Source organism: Brassica napus, chromosome A3 (assembly GCF_020379485.1).
Source record: "Brassica napus cultivar Da-Ae chromosome A3, Da-Ae, whole genome shotgun sequence".
Taxonomy (NCBI): Eukaryota; Viridiplantae; Streptophyta; class Magnoliopsida; order Brassicales; family Brassicaceae; genus Brassica; species Brassica napus.
The window spans coordinates 4,809,957-4,829,836 of NC_063436.1; the positions used below are offsets into that span (position 1 = coordinate 4,809,957).

The window sequence follows — 19,880 nt, forward strand, 5'->3', positions numbered from 1 at the left end:
GTTTCAAAAAAAAAAAAAAAAAAAAAATTGGGAAAGTAATAATGTTATTCAGTTATTACCTGTCAATTAACGTTTTTAAATTTGTCTAACAGTGTTTTAAAGTCACGTTATTTTCGTTTATATGCCGTGTTTAGTATTCAAATTTATTTTGATGGTAAGTCCCAAATAAACTTTCAGCAAAAAAAAAAAGTGCCAAATAAACTTGTATAAACAAACTACATGTATGGATCTCCTTTTTCTCTCACATAATTTTTTCAAACAAAGTTGGTTAACTAATAATCAAATTTAAAATGCACAATTTGTTTAACATTGTTAGACATTTGGTGCTAGTGAATAACTCTTGCACATGATTTGAATTTTGAATCAATATGCAAAGTTTATTTTTCGATAGATGAACCCATCTATTAAGACATCAACGGACTTATCAATTATCATAATAAGATTTCCAATAAAATTAAAAAATGTGCAGTATAACTTGTAATAGAAGTTATGTGTTGCATCCTCTAATTCTGGTAGCCATGACATAAAATATCATTCTTCTCCTAACTTCTAACTAATGAAGAGCTGCTAACTATAACCAAATCGAAACCAATTAAACTAAGATTCCATTATCAATTATCATAAATACATAATTTTTTTTATTGTACAGCTTTAAACAACATACAATTTTATATCCAATCCCTAGTAAATCTGTAATTTTCACTTTGAAATATATTTAAATAGAAACATTAACTCGGTTTATGATAGAAATTTCTTATGAGCTAGCCATACGGGGTTGCATCTCTATACTATATTTGTTTAGGTGATATATATATGTGACTCTAAGTCAACTAATGCAGCTCGGGATGAGTTATTCGGATTTCCGGAGACAAAACTATAGTATATGTTTCTTCTTTCTATGCGATGTTTTGAAGTAACGAATGTTAGGTTTCACCTTTGAAGAGCTGACCAAACGTAAGTAAGCACTCTTTTTCTTGGTATATAAATATACTAAAGATAGCTCCTTCCTACTCCCACTAGCTAATTGCTTTTGGAATTCACATTCTAATTGAGAAAAAAATATTGATTTGTTTCCCGATTCTGCAACGTTTTACTCGATAATTGATATTAGTTGATTTTTATTAGACGAAAGTAGGTCTAAAATACCTTTATTGTAAAGTCTTTATCTAACAACCATCAACCATGTATATATTGGACTTTCGAGTATGGGATAATCAAACTTCTAACACTGACTTGTTTTCCTGGATGTAATGTTTTAAGACAATACATTTTTATTAGAACTGTTTTTCAAGGCACATCCATAGAAAATATGAATTGTATGCACATCTTTACAACTGAACCTGAACGTAGATGCTACTTTTAGGCTTGGTCTGATATATATATTAATATAGATTAGTCAAACAACAATGTCGTTGTAGTATAGTGGTAAGTATTCCCGCCTGTCACGCGGGTGACCCGGGTTCGATCCCCGGCAACGGCGTCTATTTTTTTCCCTGTTTTGTTTCCTTTCTATAAACACATCGTCGTTTTTTTAACAGAACAAGACACCTCGGCGTTGACGGCAGATCTCTCTTAAACCAATCACCTGCGACGTCCAGCATCTCCGGCACGAAGCTCATTCGTTAGAAGCGGCAAGAACAAAAAAACTCCTCTGGTTCTTGGAATCGCAGGGAGATTAGTGAGAGAAAAGAGATGAAAGTCATCATTTGATGTTCTCAGCTTTTAAACGAGTGTTTGGAGAAAACAAGAAACCACGAGAAAATGTCGTTGGAGATGGCCCAGTTTTGAAATAATAACTTAAGGATTTGGTTCCGACGTAAAGATGTCTGTCTGGTTTGATCACTGGTAAAATTCTACATATTTGATTACCCAAAAAAAATGCTACATATTTCATCTTTTTTTGTTGAACATGAGAAAGAGAGAAGCAGAGTAAATACTGATACAGTTCATTACCAACACACGTTTACTAGGAGAGCTCTTTCAATATTATCGCCAAATATATTATCCTTTGTTCTGCATAAGCTTATTTATACAAAAGTCTTGATTGGTAGATAATTAGTATATGACTTGAGCTTCATGAGAGATTTACAAAGAAACTGGTTCTTTAGTAATAAAGAGAACCTTGCCACCAGTTTCCTCTTGAAACATCTTGCGAGTTATGTCCATTAGCATCGTTTTCTTGGCTTCTTGGACCCTCGTTTTTAACCTGAGTAATGGTTTCTCTGATCAGCCAAGTCCTCTGATTTATTTATTTATTTTGTTTTGAAAGTTATTTGCAAAATATACATAAGCTAAGAATACTCACTGTAGGGTAAGTTTGGTTGGTGGTGGATCGAGGGTATACGTCTTGGCCACCGTAGTAAAGAGAAGAGCTTAGATTGCATGGCTCAACTCTGTCTTGTGCATTTGAAGTTTCTCTACGTTGAGCTGTGTAAGAAAGTATATTCATAAGAACTCACAGCCAGTTGTTAAAAAAAAAAAAGAACTCACAGCCATTCTTTGAGAATTCAAAGAAGAAGGAATTTTTTTCTTTCTCACTGACCTTGTGAGCCATGTTTGGAGCTTTGACCATCTCTTGCAACGCCCTGAGAAATCAAATAAAGAAACCGAAGTGTAAGCCTCAAGAATCATTCTGATTACTCAAGAAACAAAACTTGAAGAAAAGGAAGGTAATATAACCTTGGAGGGATGAGGGAAAATGGAGGAGAAGATTCCAGAGGAAGAAGATGGCGGCACAGGATCTTTGGAACCGAATAGTTCGGTTGTTAAAGAAGAAGAAGTTGATGATACAACTCGTCCTTTACCTTCCATTAATAATTGTCAAAGTTTATACTCTACTCACTTTGAAACAGATTATCTTTGTGATTCTGTTATGTAAGAGAACTTGGAATGAAGAGGGGGATAGTTGTGTAAGGTTTGTGATATTGCAATAAGATCTCAATGGGGCTATATATACATAATGCCACAAGGGATTAGGTTATGGAGATAGTGGAGCCATCATGATCATGAACAGCATCCATCAAGAAATGTAGCTTATTATGGGTATGTTTTCTCTTTTTGATGCTGAAAAGACTTGCTTCTTTTCCTATTTCTCGTTTTAAATTATTTCAATTTTATTTTCCTTGTAAGAGAAATTTAGAAGCTTCGCTATCTTTTATTCTTTGCCACTGGTTTTTTTTTTTTTTAACTTGTAACGATTTATTTTAGATTTTCCTCTAAATGTTTGTTTGTAGTAAGCCTATTGACAAATTTGGATTCTTTATCTCTTCCGGATAAAGACGCGAACAGTTAGATTCTTCAAAGACTTCAATGTTCAATGTTTCTCTTGTAATAACAAAAAGAGCTATCTTAAAGAGGATAAGTCCGGCACCGGATCTGATGTCCAACCAATCCTATGTGGCCACGTGCCATTCCGAAGATAAGTTGCCGACCCTCCTTGGTCACATAGGGCCAAAGTTGAAAAGAAAACAAAAGAAGAATTTGAGCTTCTTTAAATCTCACGCATGTTGTTTATATGATCCGTTTTCTAATCTAAAATAGTTGCCATTTTAAACATAATTAGGAGAACGTAATACTACCCAAAAACAATAGTTATATATAACTTTAATATATCTCTTTATATGTATAATAAAGATATACATCTTTATATGTATAATAATTATTTTGTTTAAAAGAAAATAAAATTTAATCAAAGAAGATGAGGTCCACGAAAAATTTCCACTTGATGAAGTCTATTAGTTTTCTGCTTCTTTATCTTGAAGGCTCACAATTTTTTTTTTTTGATCAAATAAGGCTCACAAATTAATCAATACTTCTTCAAAAAATATAATGAAAAAATATCTGGGAGGTTTTTAAACAATAAAAGTAATTAATCAACATAAATTTCATTTTGTTTCATGTATACTAAATTTTAGTGGTCGTCCTTGATAAATTATAAAGCTTCAGATTAAAAATAAGATAATTATAATTAGTTGAATGAACGAACAGTTATGAACAAATTGGGAACCTTTCATAAATTTTGTTTTGTAGTATTCTCGAACTCAAAAACTTATGATAGTTCTAAATAAGACATTTTGATTCATAAATTTTGTTTTGTCTTATCATTAGATATTATTAAGTGATAACAACATAAATATATATGAGTTGGAATACTTTAGATATTAATATGTCTCTCAACTCAAAATGATATCTCATCATACGACAAAAAAAAAAACGTCCTCTCTATTTATATGAAAAACTTAAAAAACTTAGAATTCACATAAAGTAGTGTGAAAAAAAGAATGATCTGTTTTTTTCTAAAAAATTATAAATGTATCACGCATGAGTTTAAAGAAAGAAAGAAATGTATCACGTGATGATGATACACGTTGTCTACACGTAGTTGGGAAGAGAGATTCAGAAGAAAAGATTCAGTTCCCGGGAATAGTATTCATAACGACATTTCATCTTATGCTATAATTATCTCAAATTGGAGACCAAAAATTCTAGCTGCCTTGAAAAATTGGCACATATACGATCCTTTTGCGAATATTTCAAAAGCATCAAACATACGAATATTTATGGAAATGTTACAGATACATATATTTACTCAAATATTCGTACATTTGTCAATTTATATACTGGTAGAGTAAAAGCATGTAAAGACTGAGAACGGTTGTCTATTCTTGATAAGATAGATTCTCATGTAAGAGATTCTTCTCACTGGTCCCTAATGTCCATAAAAAAAAAATTACTATCCAAAAAGTGGATAACCGAAGTACGCGACTTTAGTAGTGAGTTTGTTTTTTGAATGTTTATACGCACTTTCATGCTCTAGAAAAATACATAAGGCATGTTCGTTTTATAAACGCCAAAACTAGCGGCAGCGGCAGAAAATAAAGCTAGGGCAGGAGGATATTCTTTTGATCTTCTGATTAAAAACAGACGCAACGGACAATCCGAGATATAAAAACGGAATCACCGCTGCCGCTGAAATTTCGAGCGTCGTATTTTCTAGGTTGAACTTGACGCAGCGACTGGAAAATACGGAGGAAGCGGTTGTTTTTACAAAACCCAGCGTCATCAATTAGATGATGATGATAGTTATTTGCTTTATATTGTTAAAACGCGGACGCTGCCGCTGCGTCTCCAAAAAGAACAGGACTATAGTTGAAATCTTTGGACGCTCAGATCTTATCAGAGCCATCAACGGAAGAGACTCAATCAAGGAACTCTTTGGAATACTCCATGACATTCAAAGCTTATCTTGTGATCTCTTTGTAATCTCCTTTAATTATGCTTCTCGGACTGAAAACAGGGCAGCATATGCGCTTGCAGAGGCTACACTGCAATCCTGTAACTCCATTATGTATTCGCTTATGTTTCTAATGAATGTCTTGCCCAAAAAAAAAAAGAAATCTTTGGATTTGTAATCAATTGTTCTCGAGATCAATAGAAGTTTTGACAGGATTATCACATCTTCATTATAATCTATTTGTATAATAAATATTCGAGATAGATATTTGAATCGATGAAAGATACTAGCTAAAGTTTGATGCTTGATTGAGATTACACATTAAGCGTTAGGGATAAGTTCTAATCCCTTATATATTAATTGAGGAACATTTGAAAAGATATAACCTCAATTTTGTATTAATTAAAAGAGGCCCCAATGCATAGGTGGCACTCAATTAGGTAGTCAATTACATTCAATTGAAAAATAAGTAGGTCCACATTCGATTTTTATATGTTGTTAGATACATAAGTTGGTCAAACTATATGATATAATGATATGATATGATATTTTCTTTCCTTAAATAAAACCTACGGAATTACCATAAATGACTAATATATATATGACAATTAATGAGTTTAATAATAAAGATTTGATAACAATATATATCTCCTCCATCATTTTTTGTTTAATTTTATATTATTAAAATAAGTTAAACAATCAAATTAGCTATAAAAATAAAATTTAGATTTTTTCGTATATGTTATATTTTGAATTTTTAAAAACGACAATAAATGACTAAAACTATTAAAATTATTATGTTAAAAATTAATGATCAATAGTTTAACATTTTTATTATAACAAGATACACATGATTTTAAAACCATATGAGTAAAAATATCATTTAATAATAAAATAAATATATATATATATATTAAACACTATATACCATAAGATTACATAAATATTTTAATATTAAAACTTTCAATGAATTTTCAAGAACATTTATAAATTATAAACTTATTAAAGATTTCAGATTGAAAATTTTGTTATCGATGATTTAAATATTTTGTTATAAAACGATATGAACGATCATAGAACCGTATGATTATAAATTCTTATTTAATAAATAACTATACAAAATATACTATTCCTAGAAAAATAGGTTGGTTCATCTTAACTTATATTACACTTTTTATTAAACTAACTATCGAATTGATAAATAACGTACCAAAAAATGTTTTGCACTTTCCTTAAATAAAAGCTACGAAATTACCTAATATGATTAACGTATATGTAAAAATTAATTATAATGAATAATAAATATTTGATAACAATTTTTGTATCTTAGTTCTTTTTTTAATTTTATATTATTAAAATATATTTAAAAATCACATTAAATATATAATAAAAACATTTATAATTTTTCTTATATGTTATATTTTGAATTTTTCAAAACGTCTATAAATTATTAGAAATTTGAAGATCCCCACTCTGAAAATTTTGTGATCAATAGATTATTTTTTTGTCATAATAAGTTACAAATGATCATAAAATTGTATTAATATGAACTTTTATTTAATATTATAAGAAGATACACATTATTTTAAAACCATATGAGTAAAAAATATCATTTAATAATAAAACATATATATTTATATATATATATATATATAGATTATACTATATACCATAAGATTACATAAATATTTTAATATTAAAACTTTCAATGAATTTTCAAAAACATTTATAAATTAAAAACTTATTAAAGATTTCACATTGAAAATTTTGTTATCGATGATTTAAATATTCAGTTATAAAATGATATGAATGATCATAGAACTGTATGATTATAAATTCTCATTTAATAAATGACTATATAAAATATACTATTCTTAGACAAATAGGTTGGTCCATCTTGACTTACATTATATTTTTTATTAAACTAACTATCGAATTGATAAATAATCTACCAAAATATTTTTTGCACTTTCCTTAATTAGAAGCTACGAAATTACCTAATATGATTAACGTATATATGAAAATTAATTATTATGAATAATAAATATTTGATAACAATTTTGGTATCTTAGTTCTTTTTTTTTTAATTTTATATTATTGAAAGATATTAAAAAATCACATTAAATATATAATAAAAACATTTATATTTTTTCTTATATGTTATATTTGAATTTTCAAAACGTCTATATATTATTAGAAATTTGAATATTCCCACTCTGAAAATTTTGTGATCAAAAGATTATTTTTTTGTTATAATAAATTACAAATGATCATAAAATATAACGCATATGAATTTTTATTTAATAAATATTTAAACTAAATAATATATATATAAACACTAATGATTTAAAGCAATAAGATTGGCTGATCAATTTAGTCGTCCAGTTGAAATCTTTCAAAAGTATGTGAAAGACTAAAGTCAAAGTAAATATGGATTTAGAATAGTAATTATATTTTACTAACCAAATACCGAAAAAAACCGAACCGAACCGAAACCAACCCGATATTCGGATTGAACACCCGTAATCCAAATGAAGCCAAACTATTGTTTCATTCTCCAAAATATAATAAAAATAATAACTTAATCCCGCGCAAGGCGCGGGTCTTATCCTAGTATAGTACTATTTTAGTCAATAGGTTGAAGAAGAAGAATGGAGTCGTATCTTTTGTTTGGTAATTAAAGGAATGATATCTAAATGACTAGATTAGATAATATTCTCTTAACTCTAATATGCAGATTTGTTTGACTTATTGTGTAGATTATACGCCGCCAATTATTGAACATATTTATTTCATTTTATTCGAGAACAAGAATTTGTCAAATACTCTTTTTATACCTTGCTAGCATCTTCTTTTGAGTTTTATATGATCTCTGGGCACTGATAGTATTTAACTGATAAGTTAAATATCTGTATAAGATAAGGTAGTATTTGATAATTAATTAGCTGAAAATGTTAATTGGATTTTTTATCAAAAAGAAAATGATTGGATTTGGAGAAAATCATAAAATTAATTGACATTCACATGTAAGCGAATGAGAGTCGTATAACGTCTTCTCTTGCTTAAGCCTATTTGAATTCTGGTCATCAAGTTGTTTTTTATCCAAGAAAATCAAGATTACTAAATAAACAGTACTCTATATTATTAAATGTCGTTTCTGTGACAGAAAATAATAGCTGGGAATCGTCTACAGTCTCTTGAGATCTATATTTTACAGACTTTTCTACAAAGTTTGTCACTGTAGTAAAATCGTTTTCTATCTTTGAACGAATAAACAGCTTATTATTTTATGTACAGTTATAGACTTAGAGTCCAAGATGTGTTGTATATATCGTATTTTATTAGAAGGATGATAAAACATTCGATATGATCGCATAATACTTCACAGCGACCCCTGATTAGAAATTGATATTCTGAAGAAGTTCGTCATGGATAGATATGTATATGACAGTATGTGTCGATGGATCCGTGAGTTTCGCTTCTTCTGCAATCTTGTGAAATAAAAGAGTTATAAGAGAAATTAAAAAAATATTCACTACACATTCTTGTGAACTCCTCTCGCTTTTCTTTTTCTCGCAGATATTCTGTTATTAGACGCTTTCATTAGAAAAAATGTATGATCAAGTACAAAAATCAATGGTTACAAACTTACAGGTCACTAGGGAGCCAAATATGAGTTCTTAGTCCTGGGTGTATGCCACGCTCATTAATCACGTCCAGGTGGTGGAGTTTCAGCGTCACGCTCGGGAAACCGAAACTACGTCGCCCAATCCATTGCTATAAAATTCAATTTCAAGCAAAAGAAATGACCATTATTGATAGACACAAACTACAGGTTTTAGTCTTCTATGGATTATCTTTTACAAGTTTTTGGGTAACAAACTCAGACCAAACTTGTCTCCCCAAAAATTCTAACATAGCCTGGTGATCGGTGAACTTTCGGTTGATTTTTTTTAAAAGGAGATTGGGTATTCGAACCAAATTTGACTTGTTTGAACTTGAACATAACTCGGGTTTGATTTGCTTAGCGTGAAACTTAGGATTAAAGTTTCTGTTGGGTTGGGTTTAGTGATTTTGATTCAATTAATACTCAGTTCTAAGGGCATTTCGAACCATGACACTAAATTTGGAGTTGAAATTACACCAAATTTGGTGTTTTAATGTCATCTCTAATAATTTTTTTTTTGTCATCTCTAACCATGACACCAAATATTACACCAAAAGTAATATAATATATTATTTGATGTTTTCAGTTCTAATAATTTTTATATTTTTATTACTTGTAATTAATAAATAATTATCTTATCGCACTTTGATATTATGTTTGTTAATTTTTTTTGTAATTTTCTGTTTATCAAATTTATTTACATTTATATATTTTTGGTTTTAAATATTATACCTTTTATGTATACAATTTATATAATATATTATATCAAAAATTAAAAACTATTAATTATGAAAAGTACATAACATAATATATTTATTTTGATAAAACTTGTATTAGTTAGTAATACAAATTTAACTATATTATCAAATAAAAATAAAAATGTTATTTTAATGTTTGGTTAATATAATAGTACTACATAAAGCTGTAATTAATTACTATTAGATAACTTTACAATAATATCATATTATTAATTGTTCATTATTGACTAAATTGAATAAGATTATAATCGATATTTGAAAATAAAACTATATTACATCATACTGATTCTGAAAAATATATTAGATATGTAAAAATAATTTTAAAATACAAAAAAAATGCAGTATATTTATGTTTAGTTACAAATTTTAACTAAATAATAATAATTGAATTACAATAGTAAATGAAACATAATAAAATATACATATAAAATATTTGGTGTGATGCCAAACACTATTCACTCTAGTGTTTTTTTTTTGTCTTATTGGAAAAGAAACTACGGGCGTTTTGTTATCCAATTAGAATTGGCCTAAGTCAGAATATGTCAGTGACTCAAAGTCCCAAACATACTTTTTCCGTTTACACCATATTCATCTGTTAATCCCTCTTTGATCTTTTTTTGGTTAAAATCCCTCTTTGATCTGGTTTGGTTATTTATAAAGTTTGTAACCTTTTTACATGAAAGCTTATTGCTTTCCTCCTCAGTGAGCCATGGCGCAAACCCGTCGAAGGACAACCCGTGGCTGGTGACAATTTGGCTCGGTGTGTAACTAATTAGTAAATATACACATCAAGCAATAGATTGTATATATAAGTATAAAGAAGATGCATGATGAGTGTTATAGTTTAGTTGTACTGGGCCGATTCAATTAATCGAGAGACCTTGGCTCTAAACCCGGAACAAAATATGAAATCATTTACTTCCCGGTGACACTACGAAGCAATGAGAAAGGGTGACGTTCGATAGTGGCGTAGTCGTCGTTTGATGATAAATAAAATGAATAAAGAGGAAATGTCTGGTTCACATTGATGAATATGTTAGAACTTCAGTGGTTCATACTGATGAATATGTCAGAACTTCAGTGGTTCCGTCACTTTTGTAAATCATGGTGAATCCTCTAAGTTTTAGATGTTAGATTTTTTAATTAGATTAGTTACGACTTGGGACAAGTTTTTTTTTGTTACTTTAAATTTCTTGTATTATAAAAGAACCACGTAAAATCTGTTATGATCTAAATTCCGTGTATATTATTTTCATCTGAGAAGAATACTTAATTGATAGCACAACAACATACGTTTTCAGCATTACAAACGCCTCGACCTGGCATTGGTATAAGCTTCATTCTCTTACAAAACGCAGTGCAGCCTCTTTCCCCTCCGCCTTCACAGGGAGCTACTGTGTAGCAATTATAATCACTCTCTACTCCAAAACCTATTGAAATAATAATCATAACACCGGTATATACACATTCACAAAAATAATATAGAAAAAATGGAAGTAAAGAGTTTAACAAGTCAGTACCAGAAGTTCTATCAGATGTTTTATGGCATCGTAAAAAAGATATGACACAGAGGATGGTAAGAACAAATGCAACCAAAAACTTTTTGGTGATAGCCATTATATGATAGTGTCTTTCTTTTTGGTTACGATTTTCTCTACTGAGGCTGATCAGATTTTATACATAAACATAAGTAAAATGATATCTTTTCTGGTCAAAGAGTCAATGTACATACTCTTCCAATTTATTTCTTTAGATTTGTATAGTCAAACACCAAAAAGATAGGTAAATAGACTATATCAAAACAATGTTAACACGATTGGTTGTAACCGTAGATATTCTAGACAACCAAAATTTAGTATAAAACTATATATGTGAACAAATCAAATTTTTTTTTAAAAAAAATACTTAGAAATCTTTATATCCAAAACAAAAAAGTAATTTACAAAATTATAACAAAATAATTTACATCAAATAAATCTACAGCTTAAATTCTATTGCAAAAAATGTAAAGTTACAACTTATTCTAATCACCCCATAAACGTTGTCACGATGAACAATTTATTTCTTTACATTTCTATAGTCATTGTTCACATAAACATGATTATATCTTTTTATGGTTTATTCTTCCAATGGAAATAAACCTTGTTGACAGTCGTCAAATAATACATTTATAAAAAAGATGCTTAACAAAATTTAAATATGGATGGAAGCCTTGTTATTGTTTATTAATGATTCTACACCTGATGATAGAGAAAATGGTTACAAAAGATCTTAGTTTGGTGCATGGCGTACTTTCGAACATGAATTTTATATGGTAATACTGAGTAGTTCAGTCAGATGTGAATTTTCATAGAGTGATAGAATTGTATCTGTAAAATCGTTCTCATCTCGTTAGTAATAGCATAATTAACTAAACGTTCAAAAAATATGGAAAATCTTATAATCTATTATTGTATGGTTGTTTCTGTTAAAACATTAGCTCCTTTAAAAGAAACTAGCTTTAAACATGAATGAAGAAATATAAGAACAACAATACAGATTTATTTATGATGACAATGGCGAGCTGATGATGCATCACTAGTAACTATCAGTATAAACAACAATGGGACTTCTGACGTTATGTCTCCCATCAGACCAGATTAGATTTGCAGACGAAGGCAGTTTTGAACTGAGATCACTGCCTGTAACAGTTACCTTGAACGATTGCTTCTCGTTGACTGTCTTAAAATACAGTACACTAGGCGTGACCATGATGGTGAGCTTAGATCCATGACCCGCGGCTACCTTTGATGTGTATGTAGAGTTCGGTGTACCAACATTGGTGATTGTTCTGTTGAAACTGGCCGTGAAGGAGTTATCAGATCCTGATAATCGAGCCGACATGGAAGGATAGTTTAGGTTTCTTTGTAAGAGTTTGTTTTCTTTTGAGCACGAGACTGTTTCACCAGAGATGATTTTAAGGGTATCTGACGTGTAGTTCAAGCCACAGAGAAAGGCAATGTGGTCTTCTTTGCCTAGCTCGTAGACAAGTCCAGGATCTAGAGCGGCTATTGGGTTGACATGTCCAGATCCATAAGCAAACTCGGTCGATGCAATGCCAGTTCCAGTAGCATTTACCGGCCAAGCTGCAAAGATTTGTAAACATACCATATAAGTAACAGCGTCAACAACGTTTACTTGTATGTCAAGAAGCGTTTACATGTGTGTCAAGAAAGAACAGAAACTGGATAAAGTTTTTGCTTACCAGTTGTCATGATGGCAGATTGAATCATGGAAGGAGACCAATTAGGGTAAAACGATTTGACATAGGCAGCCACACCTGCAACATGCGGACAAGACATGGAAGTTCCGGAGAGAACAGTGTAATCCACATGTCTAGTATCTTGATCAGACAGTTCACCAACAGGTGAATATGCAGCGAGGATATCCACCCCCGGTGCTGTTATATCCGGCTGCAAGTCATCAACCATTGTCTTTCAGAATGGAGGAATAAACAGAATCACTGATAATAATGTTTCGTATAATAAATATACCTTGAGAATATCAACAGCAATGGTGTTTGGACCACGAGAAGAGAAAGAACCAATGACGGGAGAAGTCTGATTAAAGATTGCTTCAGTTCTTAGAACAGTCGCTTGTGGAGAACTGAGAAAACAAAACAAAAGACATGTCATGATAAAGATGAAAGAATCTTGGATCATAGAGAAGATGATTGTTGTTTACTCTGTGGACTCAATGTAAGAGACGAGAGATTCATAGTCTTTTTCTGATAAACCAGAAGCAGGTAAAGGGTCAATAAATGCCACGTCAGGCTTATCGCTTTTGTAAATGATTGCAATAGCTCCTACTGATTCAACCGCCCCCACTGTATCCCGACTACTACAAACTAGGACCTTTCCTTTCACAAGTGATTCTCTTAGACACTGTGGCTCACAAGACCTGAAAATAAATTACCTTAATCACATTATTAAAAAAAAAAAGGTCATCACACTCAAGTTAGGGTTTCTTGAGGAGGCTACTCTGCATATTCCGTGTTGCACACGGACGAAAGAGCAGACTTTCCGTACACCAGTGGGTACTTTTGTCCTTTCATATCGAAAGCATTCACCGCTTTCCCCTGTTAAGAATCGTCATTAATCATCAAAAGGGACAAATGATAGAACTGAGAGTGTTACGTGGTACTCACGACAAGTGTCTTGCCGTTTCCTAGAACAACTTGTGTGAAAAACCCACGGTTCGTGGTACTAGCTGCAGCCGTTAAAATCCACGGCGCTACAGCAGAGACTGTACTTTCTTGCGGACCGCTGTTACCAGCCGCGGCAACAGTGAGAATACCTTTGGTCATAGCGTGAAAAGCCCCAATGGCGATGGGGTCGTCTACGAACTTGGACGCTCCAATATCACCGATGGAGATGGTGATTAGATCCACACCGTCTGCTATAGCGTCGTCGAATGCAGACAAGAGAGCTTCCGTGCTACATCCTGCCAGGTTACAGACTTTGTAAGCGGCGATTCTAGAGGCTGGAACGCCTCCTCTTACGGTTCCGTTACCAATTCCGAAGAAGCTTGTGTCCGCGACTGCGTTTCCAGCCGCAGTGGACGCTGTGTGTGTGCCATGGCCTTCAGTGTCCCTAGCACCTTCGCTTGTGTAGTCTCTTGCCCCAATCAATTTACTGAAAAAAAGTTAATAAACCGATCAACAATATTCACTTTTAGATTTGTAATAAAAAAGATTATATGCCTAAAAACAAATAATTATCATGCTGGTCTTCAAATTTATAATGCATATGCTACTAAATATCTATAAAATGATTAACCACGTATGTGCGACAAAAACACCTAATAATTAAAAGGAAATTAGCTTATGAGAATTACTTGTTGCATTTGAAATTTTGACCGCCAGAACAAACACCTTTCCATTTCTTAGGAGGAGGACCAAAGCCTTTGTCGGAAAAGCTTTGAGATTCAGGCGTGATCCCACTATCGAGGACTCCGATAATGGTATCACTTTCCACGTTTAGGTTCCTCTTTGTGCTTTTGCCTTGCTTTAAACCCATGAAGTCCCAAGACACAGTCGTTTGGAGTCGTAACTTCTGGTTCGGGAACACAGACACAACTCCTTTCATTTCTAAGGAAACATCGAAATGGTCTAGTTATTCAACCATACTTGGAGCCATAAAAAAAACATTCCAATATAAATCTGTCTCAATCGAAGACACTCACCAGCTACTCGTTTAAGTTCCGACGTAGTGAGCCGGGCAGCGAACCCGTTGAAACTCCTCTTGTAACTTCTCACCAAACGGCCTTCGATCGAACTACAGTTATATTATGACTTGTTAGACTCTTCATAACAATAAACTGATCATGATTATGTGTTAAAAAAAAACTAATCATGATTATAATATAATCAATTAATTATAGAGAAACACACACCTTTCTCCAGTGACCTCTTGAAGAATACTCATGTGATGGGACATTGGTGTGTAGTCCGCTCGTGAAGGAAGTGAACCCATGTAGACGATATACACCTTCTATTCATCGATAATCGATGTAATCATCATCATTCGTCAACATTATATCATGCATTTATATCATATGGACAAACAAGAGATGATGATAATAATACCTGTCCATCTTGAGGATCATCTGTGACTGCTGAAACTGAACTCAAGAACAAGACAAGGAGACAGGAGAGTAGGCAAGAGGAAGCTGCTCGTAAATTCCCCATTTTCTTCTAAAATGAAGTGAAGGTTACTGCAATTTTCGTTTACTTTCTGTTGAGGTCAACATGAAAAGATGTATATTTATAAATGAGAGACCATTCATGCACCGTATCAAATTAAAAGAATCTAAATATTGTCTTTAATTGTTATAAATAAAATCCAGTTTTAGTATACTTGACTATATTGTATCTGTGTCAACTGAATTGTTATATCTGTATCAATTTAGGATATGAATCTAGAAGCTAACTGTAGATGATATGATTTGGATTCATCGGCTAAAGTCTACTCAATTAGATTCCTTAACAAAAAGGTCTACTCAATTAGAGAAGAAATCAAATTAAAACTCAACTAGATCTTGACCCGCATGAATATTTGTTTAATAGGATAGAGATATATGAGATTAGTGTAACGGTTACACAGATATGCGTTTATTTGGATGTTTGTTCGATTTATAATATATCATTTATGATAGATCGACGGCTTTTAATAACAACGTCGAAATGAAAATAAGACGAACATGTCCTGTTAGTAACACAAAAGTTGAATTATTATTTTATTTTTTTTTGAAACACACAAAAGTTGAATTATCTAATTCGATTTCCTAACTCCTAAAACATCAAGAATACACATATGATGTCAAGAAATCATAGAGCAATGATATAACCAAAACGTAAAATGTCATAAATCATAAAAACAACACTCCAACGATTTATGATGGCCGATGGCCATGGTGACGATGAAAACTAAGATGATTATGATCGGAAGATACCAGCATAAATAACAATGGGGCTTCTTACATTATGAGTCCCATCAGACCAGATTAGACTTGCAGAGGAAGGCATCTTTGGGTCAAGACCGCGGCCAGAAACAGTCACAGTGAAAGACTGCTTTTCGTTCATAGACTTCATATATAGAACACGAGGCGAGACCATGACGTTTAGCTTGGCTCCGTGAGTTAAAACAACTTTTGACTTGTATGTAGAGTTGGAGCCACCGACGTTAGTAACGGTTCTCTTGAAAGTGACGGTGAAGGAGACATTAGATCCCGACAATTTAGCCGACATTGATGGATAGTTGAGATCTCGAGGTAAGATCTTTTCAGTGCAAGTGACGGCTTCCCCGGAGATGAGTTTCACTGTAGTCGCATTGTAGTTCATGCCGCATAGGAAAGCCATGTAGTCTGCTTTGGTTATATCGTAGACGAGTCCTGGATTAGAAGCAGCTATTGGATCTACATGGCCAGATCCATAAGCAAACTCGGTTGATGCATAATCAGTTTGTGTAGCGTTCATCGACCAAGCTGCGATATTGAATAACCAATGAAAAACAAAAGTTTGATGGGTTTCTTGCGGGACAAGAAACTATGCTTAATTACTTTAAAATATAGTTTTTATTAACCTGTTGTCATAATGGCAGATTTAATCATGGAAGGAGACCATTCGGGATGAAACGTCTTGACGTAGGCAGCTACTCCTGCGACGTGTGGACAAGACATTGAAGTTCCTGATTCAACAGAGTATTTCACATGTGTGGTGTCGTCATAAAACGGTAATGCCTTAAGTGAATTTGCAGCCACAATCTCCAGTCCCGGTGCTGTTATATCCGGCTGCATTTTAATTCACCACTGTCTCATATCATAAAAACATTAACCTAACATAACCAGTAACTATATAGTAGTTTATATACCTTGAGAATATCAGGAACGATGATGTTTGGACCGCGAGAAGAGAAGGAAAGAACTTTCGGGGCTGTCTGATTATAGATTGTCTCACTTTTTAGAACAGACGCTTCTGGGGATCTAAAGAATCACACACAATAAAAAGAGAATAAGGAGAAGTAAATACACAACAAAATTGTATAACAGAGAGAAGATGAATGTTTAATTACTTTGCGGAGTTAATGTAAGAGAGGAAAGATTCAAAATCATCTTCTTCTAAGCCAGATACAGGTAAACCCTCCATTTGAGCCCAGTCTGAACCATCTTTAACAATAGCTCCAACAGCTCCTTTTGTATAGGCTACGTAGGGGAAAGATATATTGCACACCAAGATCTTTCCCTTCACCAGGGATGCGTCAAGACAATCTGGCATGCAATCCCTGAAAGAAGAAGAAGCAAACCTCATCATCACCAATCACAAATTTAAAATTATTTCTAGGTCATACTCTATACACAAATGACTTTTCTTGCGGAGGAAGTTACTCGGCGCATGTGGCATTGGAGGCAGAGGAAGCAGCAGATTTTCCGTACACCAGAGGGAACTTCTTTCCTTTAAGATCGAAAACATTCACTGATCTTCCCTATTATGACAACACAAAACGAAGAGACATTGGTAATTTAACTGACAAGAAGATACTAAATGTGTTACTTGATACGTACGACAAGTGTTTTGCCATCACCAAGAACCACTTTGGTGACAAACACACGGTTCGTTGTGCTGGCTGCAACGGTTAGCATCCACGGTGCTAAGCTCGTGACAGAGGCTATATTCGGACCAGTGTTCCCAGCCGCGTTCACAGTGAGTATCCCTTTCGACATAGCGTGAAATGCTCCTATTGCGATCGGGTCTTCTTCCAACGGGTACACATCGATACTACCTACAGATATGGTGATGATGTCAACACCGTCGGCGATAGCGTCATCGAACGCGGAGAGTAGGATATCGTCTCTACATTCTCCGGCGCAGACTCTGTAAGCGGCGATTCTAGAGGCTGGAACGGCACCTCTCATGGTTCCATAGCCGAGCCCGAAGAAGCTGGCGTTCGGGACTGCGTTTCCAGCCGCGATAGATGCAGTGTGTGTACCGTGGCCACTTGAGTCCCTAGCGTCTCCTGGTGAGTAGTGTCTTGCTCCAATCAGCTTGCTAAAAACAAGCAAGACTTTATATTCAACCCCTCGAGTCAAAGCTTCTGACTCACGTAACGAAATTTTTACATTTACTTTGCTTGTAATTTTTGTAAAAATATATATATTTCTGAAATATTGGCATTTACGTTTGGACTAGACACAATAAACCATGAAAATATATGTTTTCATGTCGTTTGAATTTGATACTTACGTTTAATATGCTAAAAATGTTTTAAATTCTGAGCTCATAGGTAATATATATATATGCACAAGCCATTATGTATAAAACATGTGCAAACGCAAACAAGGTGGAGTTTTGATCAACTTCCAACATATAGTATAAAACTATAAATATTAAAGAGAGAAAAAATATATTTACTTGTTGCAGGTGAAGTTCTCGCCACCGGCACAAGCTCCCTTCCATTTCTTTGGAGGAGGACCAAAGCCTTTGTCAGAAAAGCTTTCTGATTCCGGCCATATTCCACCGTCTAAAACTCCAATAATTGTCTCACTCTCCACAGAAGGATTCCGTTTCGTTCCTTTTCCTTCCTTTAGCCCCATGAAGTCCCAAGACGCCGTCGTTTGGAGTTTTAATTTCTTGTTTGGAAACACAGACACAACTCCCTCCATACCTAAAAATAGCACAAAGGATTTAGTCTTGATTGTGATCAAATTTACTTGTGGAAAAAGAAACACAAAAAGTCTACATTTTAAAAATAGTGTCAGTTTTTAATGTTATAAATCAGCTAAAAAGATCCACACGGACAACACCATATGTAAACAAAAATCATATGACTGTATCCTTACTGACTGTTCAGGTCTTGAAGAACACTCACCGGCTACTTGTTCTCGTTCCGAATCAGTGAGACGGGCTGCAAACCCGTTAAAACTCCTCTTGTAACTTCTCAACAAACGACCTTCCATCAAACTAGAGTAATTATATATGTCATTGTTAGAATCCTCAAAATTTAAAGAGAATGATTAGAGAATGAACTAATCAAATCACACCTCTCTCCCACGATCTCTTGAAGAATACTCATGTGATGGGACATTGGTGCGTAGTCTGCTTGAGAAGGAAGTGAACCCATGTAGACGATATACTCCTTAATGCAATGAGAATCACATTTATCAATGTGTTCATCATTAGGAGAAGTGCACATATATTGCTAAACGCAAGAGGTTTTGATCATTTGTACCTGTTTATCTTGACCATCGTGTGTGATTGCTATGATTGAAGATGAGAACAACAAGACAAGGAGACATGAGAGGAAGCTAGGGAAAGGTCCTCGTTTCACCATCTTTAGTAATGGTAAAAGTTGGTTTATTATTTCTATGGGGATCAGAGGAGTTTATATAGTCAATATCACACATGGACCAAGTCAAGAAAATAGTTTAATTAAAATCTAGTTTTGTGATCTTTAAGGAACTAAATGAAACAAAAAAAAAGAATATATGCTTACAAAATAATTATATAAAATATTTAAATTTATCATTTTAACTTTTAACTTCATCAAATTGATAGAATCTCTATTGATATTAAGATGTTGAGAGTTCCAATAAAATCTGAAATAAAAAACAAGTGACACTTAGGACTGATGTTTGTGGCATCTGATGGGTTAGAGAAAGGAGTGGTCCGATAGTTTAGAGCCACGAT

The 19,880-nt window shown here is 33.0% G+C and overlaps 2 protein-coding genes, 1 non-coding gene and 1 pseudogene across 3 annotated transcripts; 1 reads left to right on the top strand and 3 right to left on the bottom strand.

The window, feature by feature from the left end:
• The first annotated feature begins 1,408 nt into the window (after positions 1-1,408).
• TRNAD-GUC lies at positions 1,409-1,480 on the top strand. The gene has a single exon. It is a non-coding gene; the product is annotated as a tRNA-Asp (tRNA).
• A 363-nt stretch (positions 1,481-1,843) lies between these two features.
• BNAA03G09610D lies at positions 1,844-3,119 on the bottom strand. Its single transcript, XM_013884837.3, has 4 exons — positions 2,680-3,119; positions 2,543-2,585; positions 2,306-2,427; positions 1,844-2,206 (listed from the first exon to the last, which is right to left on the bottom strand). The coding sequence occupies exons 1-4, from the start codon at positions 2,809-2,811 to the stop codon at positions 2,105-2,107; spliced, it is 399 nt and encodes a 132-aa protein (XP_013740291.1). The 5' UTR covers positions 2,812-3,119; the 3' UTR covers positions 1,844-2,104.
• An 8,950-nt stretch (positions 3,120-12,069) lies between these two features.
• On the bottom strand, positions 12,070-15,700 carry LOC106385894 (annotated as a pseudogene).
• Positions 15,701-15,910: 210 nt separating this feature from the next.
• Positions 15,911-19,599, bottom strand: LOC106443260 (subtilisin-like protease SBT4.11). The gene is made up of 10 exons (XM_013884832.3): positions 19,423-19,599; positions 19,235-19,329; positions 19,063-19,154; positions 18,606-18,858; positions 17,759-18,242; positions 17,582-17,679; positions 17,269-17,478; positions 17,068-17,179; positions 16,780-16,987; positions 15,911-16,681 (listed from the first exon to the last, which is right to left on the bottom strand). Exons 1-10 carry the CDS (start codon positions 19,522-19,524, stop codon positions 16,134-16,136), a joined length of 2,202 nt encoding a protein of 733 aa, XP_013740286.2. The 5' UTR covers positions 19,525-19,599; the 3' UTR covers positions 15,911-16,133.
• Between the last annotated feature and the right edge of the window lie 281 nt (positions 19,600-19,880).